Source organism: Elgaria multicarinata, chromosome 2 (genome assembly GCF_023053635.1).
Source record: "Elgaria multicarinata webbii isolate HBS135686 ecotype San Diego chromosome 2, rElgMul1.1.pri, whole genome shotgun sequence".
Lineage (NCBI taxonomy): Eukaryota > Metazoa > Chordata > Lepidosauria > Squamata > Anguidae > Elgaria > Elgaria multicarinata.
This window is the reverse complement of record NC_086172.1, coordinates 4,419,693-4,438,670: the sequence shown is the minus strand read 5'-3', so window position 1 is coordinate 4,438,670 and position 18,978 is coordinate 4,419,693. Positions and strand designations below refer to the sequence as shown.

General features: G+C 40.3%; 1 protein-coding gene across 2 annotated transcripts in view; it reads right to left on the bottom strand.

The window, feature by feature from the left end:
* SUPT3H (SPT3 homolog, SAGA and STAGA complex component) overlaps window positions 1-18,978 on the bottom strand; it is a 349,923-nt gene that overhangs the window by 102,463 nt on the left and 228,482 nt on the right. For both annotated transcript variants that reach the window (XM_063115942.1, XM_063115943.1), the window contains 3 exons: window positions 17,128-17,214; window positions 15,613-15,703; window positions 12,447-12,580 (listed from right to left, as the gene is read on the bottom strand). In XM_063115942.1, the coding sequence (XP_062972012.1) occupies window positions 12,447-12,580; window positions 15,613-15,703; window positions 17,128-17,214 (312 nt within the window). The remainder of the gene's footprint in view (window positions 1-12,446; window positions 12,581-15,612; window positions 15,704-17,127; window positions 17,215-18,978) is intronic.

The following is an 18,978-nucleotide window of genomic DNA, read 5'->3' as shown; positions in this document are numbered from 1 at the left end:
AACTATGGGTATCATATTTATTTACTGCTACTAAATACTTATATATATGAATCATGGATCGGCATGTCAGTTCAGCTGTATTAAGTGTTTCTAACAGTGCTGGAGGCTCCAAAGCTGTAAAAGCAGCTGGACCAAACCTAGATTCCAGCAAGTGCACAAATCTGAAAAGCACAAAAACCTGAGTCTATTGACTGATCCAAAGTAAAAATCATCTTATCTATCCATGTCCTCCACAGAAACGCTTTCTTTCCAGTTCTTAAATCTGGATTTCCCCATATAGTCAATTTTGCATGAGAGAATGGATCAATGTGTATTTATTTATTTATTTATTTATTACATTTTTATACCGCCCAATAGCCGAAGCTCTCTTAACATGATATTATACCCCACCTCTCTCTAGCAGCCAGAATTGTAAGAGGGGGTTACTTATTCTGATATGACGAGAACCATGTGCTATCCTTCTGGGAAGAAGATCTAACCATAGGGCTTCCAGAACTGACAATGGCAGCATTTCTGAGGGAACAGGAGAATACCAAAACTTAGTACAAGCCAATAGATAGGCCCAATGATACAAACCAAGGTTTGGAAAACCAAACCCACCTTCTTTAATTGGAAACTGCATCTGTTTCAAAGATATTCAAGGTGGGGAAGAATCCCAGAAGAATTAACGAAACAAAGCGTTAAGTTGTTGAAAATATTTGCCAGGTATAAGTAAAGGAATCTCACACATAGCATAAAGAATTCGAGGTATAAGGTTCATCTCAAGTATATTGACTTTACCACAGAAACTCAACTTTAATGGTGCCCATCTGTCTATGTCTCGTGCAATCTCACTAAGCAGCTTATTTAAGTTTATTTTGATCAGTTGAAATATATCTCCTGGAATAAGTATTCCCAGATAGGTAATAAAATCAGGGCACCACCGAAATTGGCCATTAGCCAACACACTAGTAAATATACTATCTCCAATCGGCATCAACTCCGACTTTGACCAATTGAGGAACCAGAAAGATCACCAAAGGTATTAATCAATTCCATCAAAGCAGGAATAGATGTCTGAAGTTTAGAAATAAACAATAAAAGATCATCAGCATGAAGAATAATTTTAAATTCTAGGTCAGCATGCACATGTTATTATTTGTTTTAAATACTTTTGTTTATATCATTTTCTTCTTGCAGTTTGTAAAAGCATAATTGCCAGAAATTCATTGACTAATATTTACATCCTTAGACTGAGAAGGGGAAAAAAATCCTCAAGTCACTGCTTCATGTGACAAATCGTGATGAAATGCCTGGTTTATGATACCTTTCTATCTCCCCCAGCATTCTCTGTTTAAAGAAGTTCTCATCTACTTTAGACTCCTTTGAAATTAGCCTTCCATCCTAATCCATACTTCTCTTATTTATCTCACCGGGTTTTGTTCAATGCTCAAATTACGGAGGAAAAATTAGGGAAGCCCTTTCATGAAAGCCACAAGCTCTACTACCTGACTTCCCATCCTTTTAGCCCAATAATGTCTATTGCAGCCTTCTAAATATAGTAGTTACTGTGATTCAAACACTGGCTTTCCCCATCCTATTCATCCCTATCAAAACCCTTTCTCAATAAAGAGAAGGATTGTGGCTTTTGCCTCTAATTTTCACCTCCCAGAAGGGTTCTGGTTTCTCTTCATCAACTCCTCCCCCCTTCTCAGCCCATCTCTCTCTAGGACAACTAATCCACCATCTTCTCTTCCTTTCCCTGCATCCCTACAAAACAAGAAGACCTTTTGCAAAACTTTCACTAATGAGTGAAATTTTAATGTGCAAACAAGCACATTAAAATTTGTATCTCTATCATCGTCTTATTTTGTAACTTCAACAGTTTCAATTTCCATCTGAATAAGTTTACAAAATACAGACAGATCAAGTTTTCATATAGGGAAGTGTAAGAAGTAATGGCCTTGAAATGCAGCCTGAATTTGAGTATAAAGAAAAAGACTAAAAGCTGGGCATGACAGGTAGCCCCATGAAATTGTAGAACCTTTCTTAAAAGTTTTTCCAAAGCAGAGATTCTGAATTCTAGATTTAATGTCACCTTTTATATGTTTTACATTGTATTTTTTCTTGTTCTGTTTATTATTGCTGTTTGTTTTTTGTGTTGTGTTCTTATTCTTCTATCTTTGTAATCTGCCCAGAGAACCTTTGTTATTGGGTAAACTAAAAACGTAATATATAAATGAATAATCTGGGAAATGATAATCTGGGAAGTGATAAATGCCTCCTTGCGAGAGGGAGCGGTCCTGGGTCCCCTGACAAAGCAGCTGTCTGAGTTAGGAGTTGGGGTTATTGCAGTAGTTTGCTCCTACCTGGATGGCCATTTCCAGAGGACAGTGCTTTGGAGGTATTGCTTGGCTTCATGGAGCCGCCAGTTTGAGATTCTGCAGGATTCATTTCTATCCCCCATGCTGTTTAACATCTACATGAAACTGCTGTGTGATGTCATCCAGAGTTATGGGGTGCTTAGTTATTAGTATGCTGATGACACAAAATTCTACTTCTCTTTTAATCTCACGCAGGTGTGGCAGTGGATGTGCTGAACTTCCATTTGGCCTCAGTAATGGCCTGGAGGAGAGCAAATCAATTGAGGCTCAACCCAGACAAGATTAAGGCTACAGTTTTGAGAGTTTCCTCTGCCTGGATGGGGAAACTGCAGCTGCCTCTTGATGGAGTCACATTCCCCCTAAAGGAGCATGTGTGCTGCTTGCGGGTACTCCTGGAACCTCCAAGTGCCTTCTGCGAGCTTTGATTGGAAGGCCAGTTGTGATTGTATCTGGATGGGGATAGCGTAGCATCAGTGGCTCATTCTCCAGTAACCTCTGGATTCGATTACTACAATACTTTGTATCCTGGGCTTTCTTTGAAGATAATTCAGAAACTGCAGTTGATGCAAAATTCAGCAGCTAGCTTGTTGAGTGTCACGAGGCAATGTGAACATATAAGCCTAGTCCTGGGTCGCCTGCACTGATTGCCAATTTCCCCCCGAGATGGCTTTAAGCTATAAAGCCCAACATGGCTAGGGATCTCAATACCTCAAGGACCGCCTTTCTTTGTTTGAACCTACACAGTCCCTGAGGTCAGCTTCAGGGGAACGTCTCTGAGAGAACCTCAGGGGGTGTTAGTTCAGGAATGGGCCTGTGTTTATGGAATGCTCTTCTCAAGGAAACAGGTCTGGCGCCAATGCTATCATGCTTTTAGCACCAGGCAAATACAAACTTATTTTCCCAGGGACTTGGACGTTAGTTCTGGCCCAGTTGTTGTGGGCTGCTTTTGTGATATTCATTCTAGGGTTTCAGTGGGGTGGGGGATGATTTTGTGTATTTGTGAATGAACACTTTTCATACTGAATTGTTTTCAGATTATGTTATTATGGTATATTTATTTGTATTTGTATTATTGTGCTGATTATGGTTTATAATGATTTTGGGTGTGTATCCCCCCACATTTATATTAGTAATGGATTTCTATATTGTGTAAGTCGTTTTGAGCCTGCTTTCTGCAGGGAGTGAGTGATGCATAAATAATAATAATAATAATAATAATAATAATAATAATAATAATAATAATCCAGAAGAAAGATGGGCGACAGTAGCTGTAATCAGGTATTAAAGCACTCATGCAACAAGGGATGAGGCAAAAATGTAATCACTGCCCCCTTCCATTACATCACCATTGCATAGCCCTGCTGCTCTCTTTGTGCTGGAAGGCGAAGGTCTGAAGCAAGGAGCCTGCTGTACTAGGGCAAGCATGGAGACCAGAAAGTATTGGTAGACCTGGAGGTGAAGACTTCCCTAGTGCCCTGTAGATCCTAGAGTGGTGGGGCCCTATAGCAGCACAGTGGAAATGACCTTCCCCAAGTACCCCAAAGCCTCTGGCCTGTTGTGCTCAACCTCCAGGCTACAAAAACCAAGGAACTCCATGTCCCAATGCAGGATGGGACCCTGGCAAAGGAGATCGCTGGACAGGGAGAGGTGGTATGGGTGACCCACTGCCAGCTTAGGAGATGGGAGGGGGGAATGAAGTATTTCCACCCCATGAAGTTCCATCTGGGTCAGGACCAGGGGTAGGATGGCTAGGTAAGGCATAAACCAGGCTCCTTGGCTGCCTGGTGTTCAGGATGTTCAACCCTGGGCCCCGATGTCTGCTGAAAAACCTGGGACTTTTATATTTTCTGCAGGTCCAAGCATGGATTCTTGAACTTACCCCTCTCCAGGTTGAATGCACAGAGGTGAAGGGCCCAATCGGATGGACCTAGTCCCAGATGGCTTAGTCAGTGTACTACCACATTAAAATGTGGTATGAGCAGACCACTGCTTGTCGTGGTCTGAATGCTGTGTCGATGAGGGCCTCCAACTTATGGTCCTGAGCATCTTTGAGTGGAGCCTCCCCGCTGCAGGGCCAGCAACATTTCTGCCCCAAGCTGCAGCTGCTGTGTCCACCAGAGATGTGGTGAGAGTGGCTCCTTCTCCTTGGCAAGGCAGGAGAGAGAGAGAGAGAGTGAGTTATGATTTGGGAGGCTTGGTGATCCTGGTTGGGTCTTGGCATTCCTGAAAGACCAGATCCTTGAAGCTGGGATCCAAAGGAAAGGCTGTGGAGGTGCCACTGGATGCGCAATCCTCCTCTAGGTGAACATGCATTAGAGGAATGTCCAGGAAAAGAGAGGCTGATGGGAGTAACCCGCTTCCTCCCTTCCAAACTGCTCTATGGTGAGAAGACAAGAAACTGGGTCCTCTCTCAATAGGGGGTACGGTCTTGAGGCTCTGGCAGGGTTGGTCCTTTAAAAGTGGGCACAAGAGGGGGACGAGCCTTTCCCCCTGAAAAAGAGCTGCCATCTCCGGGTCCCCTCTGAACTAGGGGGAGTGGGTGGCATAAGGACGGATGGGCCTCTGGGGCAGGTCCAGCATGGAGGAAGCCGGGGGGGGGGTGTTCTCCAAGCAATCCACCCCAGCACTGGGTCTCTCTTAAATTGGGGGCGAGGGTGGAGGGAGGCCACCTTCCTCCCATTCAGGAGTTTCTCCCACGTTCCTCCTCTTGTAGCTTGCGAGCTCCAAAGACAATGTCTGCCCTCAGCAGGCAGAAGAGAGAGATTGGGGGATATGAGCCAGAAGAGGAGCCAAGGAGGCGGGGACTGAACCTTTCTTTGAAAATTTGAAACATTCTGCCAATCAATGGGAAGCCAGAGGCTAACCCATACCTTTGGAGCTACTCCAGGAGAAGTCAGGGGAAAATTAAAATGATTAGCAATGATTTCTTTGATTCACTCTGCAATTTTTAAACTAAAAAAGACATTGTATGAACTCAGCCTACATTGTTATTCACATGCACAGTTTTGAAGTATTTCGAATTTGGACATAAACCTGCCGCGAAATTGTGGGCTTAAGTTCCAGAAAGTTCCTCTGAGCAGCTACAGAACCCATTTGAGTGCCTCCACATAGATCATGAAGAACAAGCTGTAAGCATACGGGGGAAGAAATGCCAGGTAGCTATCTACAATACATAAATATATTCTACCCTTGAACAGTGAAGGCTTTTTAATTATATTTGCACAACTATGGAGTCTAAAAGTATGCTTCTGACAAATAAATCAACCCTACATTCAGCTTGACATAATACCATGGGCTTGATGCAAAACTATATGCTGGCAGATTTTGCACACATTTAATGAGCAGAACCACAAAGACAAACAGTCTAGCACATGACCTCAGGAGCAATCCTGGCCATTATCCATGGTTACTATTGTTAGATCAACATATTTAGAAATCTAGCAAAGTGTACACTACCACACAAGCATCAAAGTAGACAAACCAATCCTTCTGCTACTATCAATAGCTTCCTTGTCTAATAAGCAAATAAAAGTTGCTTGTTGTTAATGGAAGAGCAGCCTTCAAAGCTATATTTTGGAAAGGTGCTGCTTAAAACCCATTTTTAGTATCTTTTAAAAAATGTCTCACATTTTGTCATCAAGCTGTTTCCAAAAAGAACCTAGTATCAACTTTGGTTGGCAAGGATACTATTTTTCAGGTACTATTTTCTTCTATTCAAGTTGTTGGCCTTCCACTGTTTATTCAAACATGAAATGTACTATGAAAGCAGTATGGTGCCTGTGCTGCTGAATTATTGCTATGTAACACCCAAGAGTTGGAAATATATTCCTAAACTAGAAGGCAGAGTGACAGATGAATAGTGTTCCTTTTAATCCTAAGGGAACAACAACTGAAATGCAGCATTCACAGAGTGCAATATTGTTTGCATTCCAGTTTAAATTTCTGATGGGAAGGGCTTTTCTTCCTGTAGAGGGGGGCAGTGGGGGAGATCTCCATTATAAAACAAATGACAGCAAGTAATTTTATTTAAAAGAAAAAAAACAGACTTTCTACAGTAAATCATTTTTTTAAAATGCAAAAGTTCTTTCAATAATAATGATAATAATAATGATGATGATGAAACAATGGGTTCAGGTTCCCCCCTTTATTTTACTACAACATATTAAGGTTATATAGGACAAAGAACCTTTTATATGGACAAGCTAAGGAATACTATATTAGAACTGTATACTGGAGAATATAAAAAACACAAATCCCATCAACTTTCAGTTAGACTTTGGTGGCATTCAGACATCATGCCACTGATCATGGTTTGGAAGATTGGGAATGAACTCTGACACTTGCCATTGCTCCCCCATGCCCCCCCCCCCACCCATACAAGTTCAACTTTATGGAATACTTTGATCAAACTACACTTTGCCATCACAGCTATACTGTACATGAGCCTTCCAAATGAGGATTCCACATTACAGTTTTATCCTGCTTTGCAGGAGTCACTCAAACCACAGTTCCAACAGTTTGGAAGTTATAGTAAACTGAGGTTTAATCCAACCAGGAAGTGGGCTGTTGTGCCAAATGTGCAAAGATTTAGCAGAAAGAGCTTTGAATAATATTTTCAGCTGATTTGGCTCCTCTGTTTATTGTAATTCATTTGTCACACTTATGCGCTACCCATGAGCAACTTGTGAAAACATAAGCAGGTTGTCAGAAATGTACTATGTCTTATCTACAATCAAGAAGTATCTGAATATTTTACTGCTGATACATTTACAGTTAGTAACAGAGATACTATTAGAGATATTTCAGACCTTGCATTTGGAACAACACTAAATTTGTCAAGTCAACTTTCATTGCTGTATACCTCCCTCCACTACCACTGACTGCTGGCATTTAAAATATAAACCAATGGGACATAACAACAACTTAAACACAAGAGCTTAACACAAAATACTTCTTGCTATTGTTTTACACATCATTATATGAGTTTTGTTTTCTTCCATAGTGATTCTCATCCCTTTGTCAGGAAATTTCCTTTATCTAATTTCCTTAGATGAAAGTTAACAGATATATACTCAGCCCATAATATTTAAAAGAATAACTGGATATTTTTCAATCTGTTTTTTTATAATAAATGTCTTGGAATTACCATACTGTGTTTTGTTTTGTTTTTTTGCATCAGTGATGCCACTACATGATGCATTCCCTAGAAATAAAAAGTCATATCATTCAATTTAAGCTCTTTTTAAAAAAAATCACCAAGACAGTTTTAAAGAAATATAGCACAAACAATATTTTCTTTCTGTACAACTCATCATAAGTGAAACCATACCACTAAACAATCATATCCTGTTTGGGTCATAATGACATCAGAAATACATGTTTATCATCTGCTTTGGACAACTTAGCATGTTTTTGGCCCAGGGCAAAGTGGAACTGAAACCATTTGCAGTTGGCCAAACCAAGATAACCACACATTTCTGAAGTAATTGATACCTAAAAGGAACATAGCCTTTAGATCACAGTTCATGATTTAAGTACACTAATTCTTTAAAGGAGGTTGTTAAAGATTTTAAAGAGCCCACTGGACTTCCTCCAAAACTTAGCATGCAGAAACCATACTCTACTAAACATGGCAAATAGGATATTCCATACTACTTTATATACTAACTACCACCTTCTTTTAGGGAATGGAATCTATTTCAGCATTGTTTTTATAGCCCAGGACAAAATAATTCTTTTTCTTTCTTTTTTTAACAAAGAGTCTTCAATAAGAAAAGACTGGGTTGACCAATCCACCTTGGAGAAAGTAGAATGTAATTTTCCAGTCAATTTTAAATTTCCTAATATAACAAAACAAGTTTGTTTTACTGAATCTTTCCTTTTGAAGTGTGCATATGTACTCTAGGGCATACCCCTTCTCCTCTCCTTCTTGGTTTCAAATAACACAGGTAGGTATGTGTTTGAACTGGGTTTGCGTAAACCCCAGTTATTACTACCCATAGTTTGCACTGGTGCAGATGGAACACTTGGGCCCTGAGACCGTTTCCTAAAATGGATCCTCTGTAGCCCATAAAAAAGAAATGACCTGTATATTCTAGCACATTAGTTTAAAAAACTTAAGAGTTAGAAACTGAAGTTTATTTATTTAACTGACCTCAATATTTTTTGCAGTAATTTTTTATTGTTTCACAAGCATACATAACATAAAAACATTACATAAAATACAAACATCCGGGGGGGGGGGGGAAAGAAGAGGGGGGAAATGAGAGAGAAAAGCAAAGACAAGAAGAAAAAGAAGAGAGAAAAAAGGAAAAAGAACATGAAGGCTCTCTACACATCATGAATGTGAATTATATTCTCTCATTACTTATTTACATTTAACTCAATAATCAAATTATTTTCTTTCTCCTAAGTGAACTATATCTCATACACTGAATCCACAGACAAATATATCATTTCTCTCTGTTTCTTGCAAAAATTCTATCAGAGGTTTCCATTCCCATATGAATGTGGCTGTTGATTTTTCTCTCATTATTGCTGTGAGTTTTACCTTCTCTGCCAATTCCAATATCTTCAATAACCATTCATTCATTGTTGGTGTTGCTTTGTTTTTCCACTTCTGTGCGTGTAATTGTCTCGCTGCCGTTGTCATATATAAAAACAAAGTTCCCCCTTCTCTTTCAATGGATTATCCATTGGTCCCAGTAGAACGGCTTCTGGTTTCATTTGTATATTAGTCTTTAATGTTTTTTGAATTAAGGAATGTATTTGTGTCCAGAATGCCTTCGCTTTTTTATAAGTCCACCAGAGATGATTAAAACTTCCTTCTTCCTCACATTTCTAACATTCGCCCGAAGCCCCCTTATATATTTTAGCCAGCTGTGTGCCATCTATACATCATCTTGTAGAAATTCTCTTTAAGTCTTGAACATAATGTAAATTTCAAACCCTTCCCCCACATATTCTCCCACTGTTCCATTAAGACATCAAATGGTCTGTACCTACAAGGCCATCGAGTCCAACCCCCTGCTCAATGGATTCCTGCATTGAGCAGGGGGTTGAACTCAATGGCCTTGTAGGCCCCTTCCAACTCTGCTATTCTATGATTTTATGATTCTATGACATCGTATCCAAAATTTTGAGCCCATTTTATCATGCAGTCTTTTACTTGCTCATCCTCCGTCTCATAATTTAATAAAAGTTTATATATCTTTGAAATAACATGTTCATCATTCGTACATAATGCCATTTCAAATTTTGATTGCTCAAACCCACCATTTTTTGGGTCCATTTTAAACCTTTCCATAATTTGATCATAAGAAAACCATCAAGCACTTCAGAGAGAACCGTTCTGCCAAATGAGCCGTCCTGTCGCATTCCGACATCAAGACGGTGGTGTCTTATATTCGTGAAGGAGGATGCCCAAGTAGCGGCTTTACGTAAGTCTAGAAGTGAAACAGCCCCATCCAAATGCTACCAAAGTAGCAACCACTCTCATCGAGTGTGCTGTAATCCTGCCCAGTAGGTTTAACTCTGCTAGCTCATAGGCCAATCAAATGGTCTGTACCACCCAAGAAGCTAGTCTTTGGGATGAGACAGGGCACCCTTTCCTGGGGCCTCCGTAGCATATGAAGAGGCGGGGGAGATTGACAAAGCTGCTTGGTCCTGTCTTTATAAAAGACTGAAACTCTCCGGACGTCTAATGAGTACAAGGATGTCTTGATGGGCATCTTTGGTGAGGGAAAGAAGGATCACAAAACTATATCCTCATGGAAGTCTGAGACCACCTTAAGTAGGAAAGTGTGGTCCAGGTGTAGTACAGCTTTATCCCCGTGAAACACCAGTTAAGGGTGGTTGACTTTTAATGCACACACTTTATACTTCGCCCGGAAACGAATTGGCAGCCAGTGAAGAGATTTTAAAACTGGTGTAATGTGGTCACCACTAGGGGTACCGGTGACCAGCCTGGCTGCCATATTTTAAACTAGTTGATGTCAACTGCCCCTCCAGCCCGGATTGCAAAGGGCACACTGGGGTCCCTGTGGTGTCCTCGCCATGGTTGGTGGTAAGAGATGAGATAGGGGAGAAGGCAGTGGGGACATAAATTGCTCTCTAGGCCACTGCATATCTTGCTCTATAGGTCAATGACTGGCATGATACTGTGGACAATCGTATTGTGGGTAGTGCTAATCACGTCCAGTCAGCCCAGCCATAACAGGATCTTGGTACTGACCATATTGAGTCCCTGTCCCAGTCCAAGTTTACTGACAGAGGGGGTCTCTCTCTGTGAGCACCATGTCCCAGTGCCTGCAAGACCAATCGTCTCAGTGAAGAGTGGGGTGAACCACGGCGGGGAGGGTGCTTTTGCCTGCCCCTCTCAGGCGCCAAGTCCCTCAGTATACTGTCTCTTCCCATGGGCAGGAGGTAGAGTCCTGTACTTCTTCCGACAGTGAAGCAACCGGCCCTGGTACCGTTGTCTCTTCTGAGGGCTGCAGCGATGTCGGTATCAAGGGATCGATACCGACTGGTATGGGTGAGTCAAGGAGCGGCGATGAAGGCAGCTGAACTGATTGTTTTCATAGAAAGGACAAGTGCTTAACTGACTCTGTCCTCTTTTTCTTCTTCTTTTCAGGGTCCCCCAATTTGGGGGTTCAAGCTTTTCTTTGATATTTTCTTGGCAGCAGCCAGGAGTGGGAGGATTAGGAGAGCCCATGGTTACAATTTGAGGAGGTGGAGAACTCCTGGAACTCTCTCCTCCTTCTCTATTTTCCATCCTTGAAAAGGATTTAGGAGCATCAGCAGCCTTAAGAGCCTTCTCCCACAAAACCGCATGAAGATGATCTGCCTGTTTTTTTCTGGTCTGTTTAGTGAACGACATGCAGTGGTGATACATCTCCAGTATGTGGTCTTCACCTAAACACACAATGCAACGCGAATGTCTGTCAGTTGGAGGTAATTCTGCCCCACAACAAACACATTTCCTGAAGGGGGCCTTAACAGCCATACACCTTTTGGTGCGAAGTGATCTGATGATCTCTTGGGGGTGGGGGAGAATAACTTTTTTATATAAACACAATAAAAGAAGAAAAAGTGAGAAGAAAAACATAGAAAAGAAGGAAAAAGAAGGCTCAGCACGTCAAATCTGATGGAGAAGTCCCAAAATGAGTCCAGCCACAATGGCGGTTGAGAAGAAACTAAAGGAACAGGTGTGAACCCATTGGAGCATGCCCAGTGGGACGGTAGGGAAGGGTTCCCACGAAAACGTGCTCAGCTTTTAGAAGTTTCCCAACTTCCAGTGAGGCGCCATGTCGGACTGAAGCCTCTGTTCGCAGCGGAGAGACGAAGAGGCCGTAAAAGCCGGTTACCCCTCATCCCCAGCCAAAGAAAATCTCCCAAGATCAAAGGGAATGCATCAACTGCCTTTTTGGGGGTCTTCTGATCTGCGCCTGTTACTTTGATGTCACTAGTTGGTACAGTTGTTCGCCATTCATGTTCACAGTCTTTTATACTTTGATAGCCGTAAGTGTCAAACACCAGGTGCACTTCCTTAGCTGGTGTACTACTAGGAATGTGCTCCAGCAATTTATGTGCAAGAGCTCCGTAAGTTTCCAAGAACTTCGAAGTGTCATCACGCAGACCCCTCCCCCACCACTGGAGTTTTGTAAGACTCACTTTTCTAAGACACTTCTGTCATATATAAACAAAAAAAAATTCACTAAGATTTTGCACTCTTTGGGTAAATAAATCCTAGTCTGGCTTTGGGACTGGCTCATCTTTAAACTTTTACATAAATGACCAACAGGTGAAATCGAATGATGAAATAGTTACTGTTCTGCTTTTTCCTGTAGTGTTTAATTCTGCTCACTTACATAGCCAAGGCTCTTTCACATGGGGCGTGCTCTTCATTATCTGAAGGGTGATATTGCATGATCACTTAAGTGGGTCAACACAACGTGCAGATGGGGGCTGTGGGTGAGGGCAGGATCCTGCCGCAGAGCAAGGAATTGGATTAAATGGCCCTCAGTTCATTGCGTGAAGTAAAACTTTAAAATTATTTGTTTAGGGAAGAAATCCAGAATGTACCTCCATTCTCTCTTGTTTTACATCATCAATCTCATCATCTTCAAACAAGGCCAAGAGTTCCCCAGTCTGATCAATTGAGATAAGAAAGTCTTGAGCAATTTTCTGACGCTTGTTAGTGGTGCTGCTGAGTTTGTCTGAAAGAGATTGAAGAGAAAAACAAACAAACAAACAATGCTATTTTGGTACAACAGTTCACAATGTGCAAAACCTTGGTTCCAGAATGTCACCTCCTGAGGATGGAAGGCTTTTTCATCAAGATGAAAAATTCCGCATCAAGATGAGGAATTCTGCTGGCGGAATGAGAGAAGAGGTAATTTTTGTTGATTTCTCCCTCTTTGTGAAGCCTCCCAAAATCTGCTTGAGGGTTGGGGAACCTCTGGAACAGTGGGAGAGTTGGCACAGAGGGCTGCAGGGGGAGTGGTTCATCAGTAAAAATCGACTCCATTCCCCCACCCTGCCCGGGTTTCCCCTGGAAGGGAGTGCACTGGGCAACACTCAGGAATGCTGCTGCTAATGGAATGCTAATGGATTCCAGCTGGACATCAGGAAAAACTTCCTGACTGTTAGAGCAGTACGACAATGGAATCAGTGACCTAGGGAGGTTTTGGGCTCTCCCACACTAGAGGCCTTCAAGAGGCAGCTGGACAAGCATCTGTCAGGGATGCTTTAGGGTGGATTCCTGCATTGAGCAGGGGGTTGGACTCGATGGCCTTGTAGGCCCCTTCCAATTCTGCTATTCTATGATTCTATGATTCTATGAATAACACGCTGGATGCGACCCAATATTTTGTCAAAACATTGTTCCTTAAATGCAAGTTACATATCAATACAAGTTACACACACACACACACACGCAAAAACAATACACAGGCACTGAATCAGGTGTGATGGTTCAAATGTAGCCCCACATTTCTCATATAAACATTCATCTCCCTTGACTATAAGTCAATTTAAAATGTGGTGCAATATTGTTTATTAACCCACGGATGAAGATGAGAATTTTAAACCTGGACAAAACTATAATATTGCTGTCTGTTGGCTAATTCACATGATATGACATCACACATGACATAATTCATCATGAGGGGGAGTCAATTTCTGGCAAGGATCCATATCAAGTTTATTTATTTATTTTTAAAGCAGCCATTGCAAATAACAAAACTTTATACATATTTGTTCTAACCAGTCAAAACTACACACATTTACTCAAAATCTGGTATCTCATGGCAGTAAAGAAAATCTCTAGGTGATTTACAAGGGGCAGTACAACAAATAATGATAGATACCTTCTACTTTTCCTCACCCATAAACAGATATGTTTATAAGTCCCATGGTACTTAAAGGAACCTTCATTTGAAATAGGCAGTAGGCATGGTTTGAAAGCACATTAATAAATGAAAGCTCACATCATAGAATCATAGAATAGTAGAGTTGGAAGGGGCCTATAAGTCCATCAAGTCCAACACCCTACTCAATGCAGGAATCCACCTTGAAGCATTCCTGACAGATGCCTCTAGGGTGGGAGAGCCCACAACTTCCCTAGGTAACTGATTCCATTGTCGCACTGCTCTAACAGTCAGGAAGTTTTTCCTGATGTCCAGCAGGAATCTGGCTTCCTGTAACTTGAGCCTGTTATTCCATGTCCTGCACTCTGGGATGATCGAGGAGAGATCCTGGGCCTCCTCTGTGTGACAATCTTTTAAGTATTTGAAGAGTACTATCATGTCTCCCCTCAATCTTCTCTTCTCCAGACTAAACATGCCCAGTTCTTTCAGTCTCTCTTCATAGGGCTTTGTTTCCAGACCCCTGATCATCCTGGTTGTCCTCCTCTGAACACGTTCCAGCTTGTCTGCATCCTTCTTGAAGTGTGGTGTCCAGAACTGGACGCAGTACTCAAGATGAGGCCTAACCAGGGCTGAATAGAGAATACCTCACGCAATTTGGAAGCTATATTTCTATTAATGCAGCCCAAAATAGCATTTGCTTTTTTTGCAGCCACATCACACTGTTGGCTCATATACAGCTTGTGATCTACAACAATTCCAAGATCCTTCTCGATTTTAGTATTGCTGAGCCAAGTATCCCCCATCTTGTAAATGTGCATTTGGTTTCTTTTACCTAGATGTAGAACTTGGCATTTATCCCTATTAAATTTCATCCTGTTGTTTTCAGCCCAGCACTCCAACTTATCAAGATCACTTTGAAATTTGTTTCTGTCTTTCAGGGTATGAGCTATCCCACCCAATTTTGTGTCATCTGCAAATATGATAAGCATTCCCTGCACCATATTGCTGCAGAATGTGATTTACCTTATATATGTCTATACCACAAAGAAAACCTGGCATTTGCTAAATTTTCCACATTCCAATCTTTATTCACACAAAAATAATTTCATGTACTAAATATTTATTTATTTATTTATTGCAAATAAATAAATAAATAAATTTATATGCCACCCCATAGCCAAAGCTCTCTGGGTGGTTTACAAAAGTTAAAAACAGTATATAAATGGGGACGAACAAAATTTCTCCTAGTAAGTCATCTCTGTTTTATGTGAGCATCAGGGCTAAGTGAACAATTGGAAATTTAGAGAAGTGATACTACCGACTTGCAGTTACCGAAGGCCAACCAAGTGATTGCACATCTGACAACTGGGTCACAAAAGGGAGAAATAAAACTGTTTTCAACATACACTGGCAGCTTAAAATTTGTAACACCTCCTAGCTGTATATCAGAATTAAGTGAATTTAGATTATGGTTGCTTCATAAAATGTGTCGGGTTCTTTGATAATAAATTAGCCAAATGTCTATCCAAATGAATTTTGAAGCCCACCGCCTCCCACCGCCGCCATTGCAGATGTAGGCTGCCACATGTAAATTACACATGCTGAACTCAATTAAGCCTTTTAATCAGCAACAGTTCTTTAGCTCAACACAGCTCTTGACATTAAGCAGCTCTACTTATCATTAGGTTGCTGGAGTGACATATTGCACTTTTATAAGTAATCTGAACGGAAAAGCACAAGGTTAAATGGAGTTCTCAACTGAGTAAATATTTTTGGATGTCTAAAGCTATCTAGATGAGGAATATATTTTTTATTTGGTATATAATGTGCATATGTTGAATATTCTCATAGAAAGGCGACTTATCTAGAAGTTTTCCTACCTTCAAGAAGATCATCTTCTTCAATGCCTTTGACAACTTTAGATTTGTAGTCTCGGAAAAACATATACTTAAGTAGCCTTCTAAGCTTTTTCTAGGGATGAAAGAAAAGAAGAACAGACATTTATTACAATAAACATAGACATTAACTGTCAGAGTAAGAATCATAGCAACAACTTCAAGAATCACATCAATAACTTTAGAATATGCACACAACATTAGGCACACAGAGTAACAACACAGTCATTGATAGAATACCATTTATAGATATTCAAGATTAATCAAAGTTAAAATATCAAATTTAAGTCTGTCAATGAACATAAAATCCAATCCCTTTGTACAATCCCTTTGCTGGATGCACAAGGTGGAAAGTAGTCAGTAAGCCAATCAAGCTAAATAACGAAGATGTCTATTGGCTCAGCATTCCTTTGTTTACTTCAGAAGCTGGAAGGTGTATGAATAAAGTAGGTTATGAGGTTGGAATGCTTTCTGGTTAAGCAAATGTTATTTCTTCTGGTAAACTGGATGATACTTTGCATTTATCACAGAGCAAGGTAATCACCCAAAGAACATTTAGTGTTGATTCAATTCAACATATGTGGTTTTAAGAAGCTAACTGTCTATTATTGTTGCAGTGTAGAAAAAAAGAAATACATGGACTTGTCTGATATTCTTCTTAAGTCTGTCACCTCATATTTTTACACATGTCAACCTTCTGAGAGAAGGCGAAGCCTGCCAATCAGTTCACATTGATTAGGGGCGAAACTCTACTTGGAAGCATACCAAGGTTTTTTAAAAATGTAATACTAGATGGGATGCAGTGTGATGGATTCATTAGGATTACAGCTGGTGAAAGGAGAGTTAAATAAAAATCCCCCCACGCCTACCATTAACTTTTTAAAACCTTTGATGTACTCCCAAGTCACATGTTTATTGTCATGTACCTTGGTCCTAGGTCTAACTGGAACTACCAGTCATTTGTCTGCCATAACTTTGATTAGAATGCCTAATCAAACACAATTGGATACCTTTTAACTAGATGGTCTGGGATGAGGTGAGTGAGAAAAGAAAAGTCTAGTTTGAATTATTGAAGGTCTTGTAATGAGTTGGAAGGTAGTGAGGAAATAGCTAGGATGTTCCAAGGGCTGAGAACATCAAAATAGCTGGACTGCAGGGCTCAGAAGCCCTCTGAAATCTAGGTCAGATGGGGCTTTTCCCCCACACAAAAAAAGAAAAATAGAAAAATAGAATTCAGCTTGATAAGGCTTCCATTTAAACCTATTTTAAAAGGTCCTCAGGTGTTCATTGGTATAGAAATATAATAGATTATTAAATAAATAAATATTTTTATACTCTGAAGCAAATAAGTGACGTGAAGAATAATGGAATGAGATATAGGAAACAAAGTTGAAAAACTAATTACAGCAAAGCAATTCTGTTTATAAAGAGCTTGTTTTAAACTTAGCTACATGCATTAACTACTTAATATGGATCAACAATTAATTTTAATTATTGTACCTTATCTTTGCGCATCAGAAAAATTAGATCTTCTGCAGAGATAACTCTTGCTCCTCTCATTTGGGAAATCTCAGAGGCTTGATGCAGCTGTAAATAAAGCAGCAAGGTGAGGTGAATAGAGGCAGTGCTAGCCTTTGTAGTACTGTTCTTTTGAAATGCATTAGCCACAGACCATAGCAATATACAAAAAGTACACGCTGGCAGAACAGAAACAAAATCTGAGCTGAAGTACGATTCCTCAATAGCAAAATTCAGAATTTCAGAAGATAAAACATGAGTAAAATTGTAACTTCTATCTTCACAGGCCCATTCAGGACTTCGTTTTCCTGACCTTATTTTGACAGCTGCTATTGCAAAAGCACTTTATCTTTGGGTCTTTTCCTCCTAAAAAGATATGTTATCTTACAAGCAATTGTAGCATGTGAAATTTCCTGTAGATTTGAAGACAACAATCTAGCCTTCACATCAAGGGAGCAAAAGAGTAAGTAATGTGGTGATTCAATAATCCTCATAAATGCAGCCCTGCAATTCAAGACTAACTTTCCTGATATCACCCTTCCAGCAGCTTAGTCAGCATTGCCTGAAATGTTAGGATGGAGAAGGTTGCTCCCAAGGGCCATTGTATTAGATCCGTGTAGCTTTTTTCAAACTATTATCTTTTTGAAATACTTTATACCAAGGTAGGAATCTGCTGGACTTAACCAGCACACAAACTTGTTTTTTTCAGTCTTTGACCGTAGCTAGACCTAAGGTTTATCCCAGTATCATCCCGGGTTTGTCCCTGCCTGAGCGCTGGATGCCCTGTGTGGCACTTAGATGAACAGGTTTGACCCCAGGACAATCCTGGGATAAACCTTAGGTCTAGCTACAGCCTTTGTAACCTTCACTATATATTTACTACGTATTCATGTAACATTTTGAATTCACGCTCCAAGGATTGTATCCAATGTTAATCTAACTTAAATCTCAATCATTTCAATGGGTCTATTCTAAGTAGGCCTAACAGTGGATATAGCCCTAGTGGGGTAATACAGAGTTAGTCACTGAGCTAAATAAGGCAATCATGGATAAGAAATATAATTCAGGGATGTAGAGTCACATGGTAGGTATTATTTCACATATTTAACAACTGGAATACTTCAACAGCATCAATCCATTCAATAACTCATAATTATGAGCATTTATTTATTTATTTATTACATTTCTATACCGCCCAATAGCCGAAGCTCTCTGGGCGGTTCACAAATTTTTAAGTATGAGCATAATTATGAGCAATTATGAGCATTGTTGAACTAGCTCTGTATTTCAAAGCAGGGCAATTTCATTAAACACTGTTAGTATTTTGATCCCAGACCTCCATCAAGTTATGGAGAACATGAGGGGACAAAGACACATGACTTTATGGTATCTGAATCTGCAAGTCTGCATGAAGCCACCTGCCACACGTTTAAAATGTTTGCTTTTCATGCATCAATCAATGGCAGTGTCCTTTGTTCTGGGTTTTGTCCTAGCCTAACTACTTTTTCCTTGTGAATTTCCATTTATTTAAACAATTTCAGCATAATTGTAAAAAGTCTACCTAGTTACCATCTCTGCCAATTGTCTCCTCTTTCTTTTGCATTCTCACAAACAAATCTCAGTGAGACCTCCTTTCAGCACTTCATCAAAATGGGTTTTCTGCAGGAGTACATACAACTAACTTTCCAAATCCAAGCCTCCCACAAAGAATTAATTGGGAAATGCATAAGCACTGGAAACCCAAAATGTACCACGTGGGGACATTGGGAAAGATACAAAACAAAATTAAGTGCTGGTACAGACACAGGCTTTCCAGAAACTAAATGTGAAATT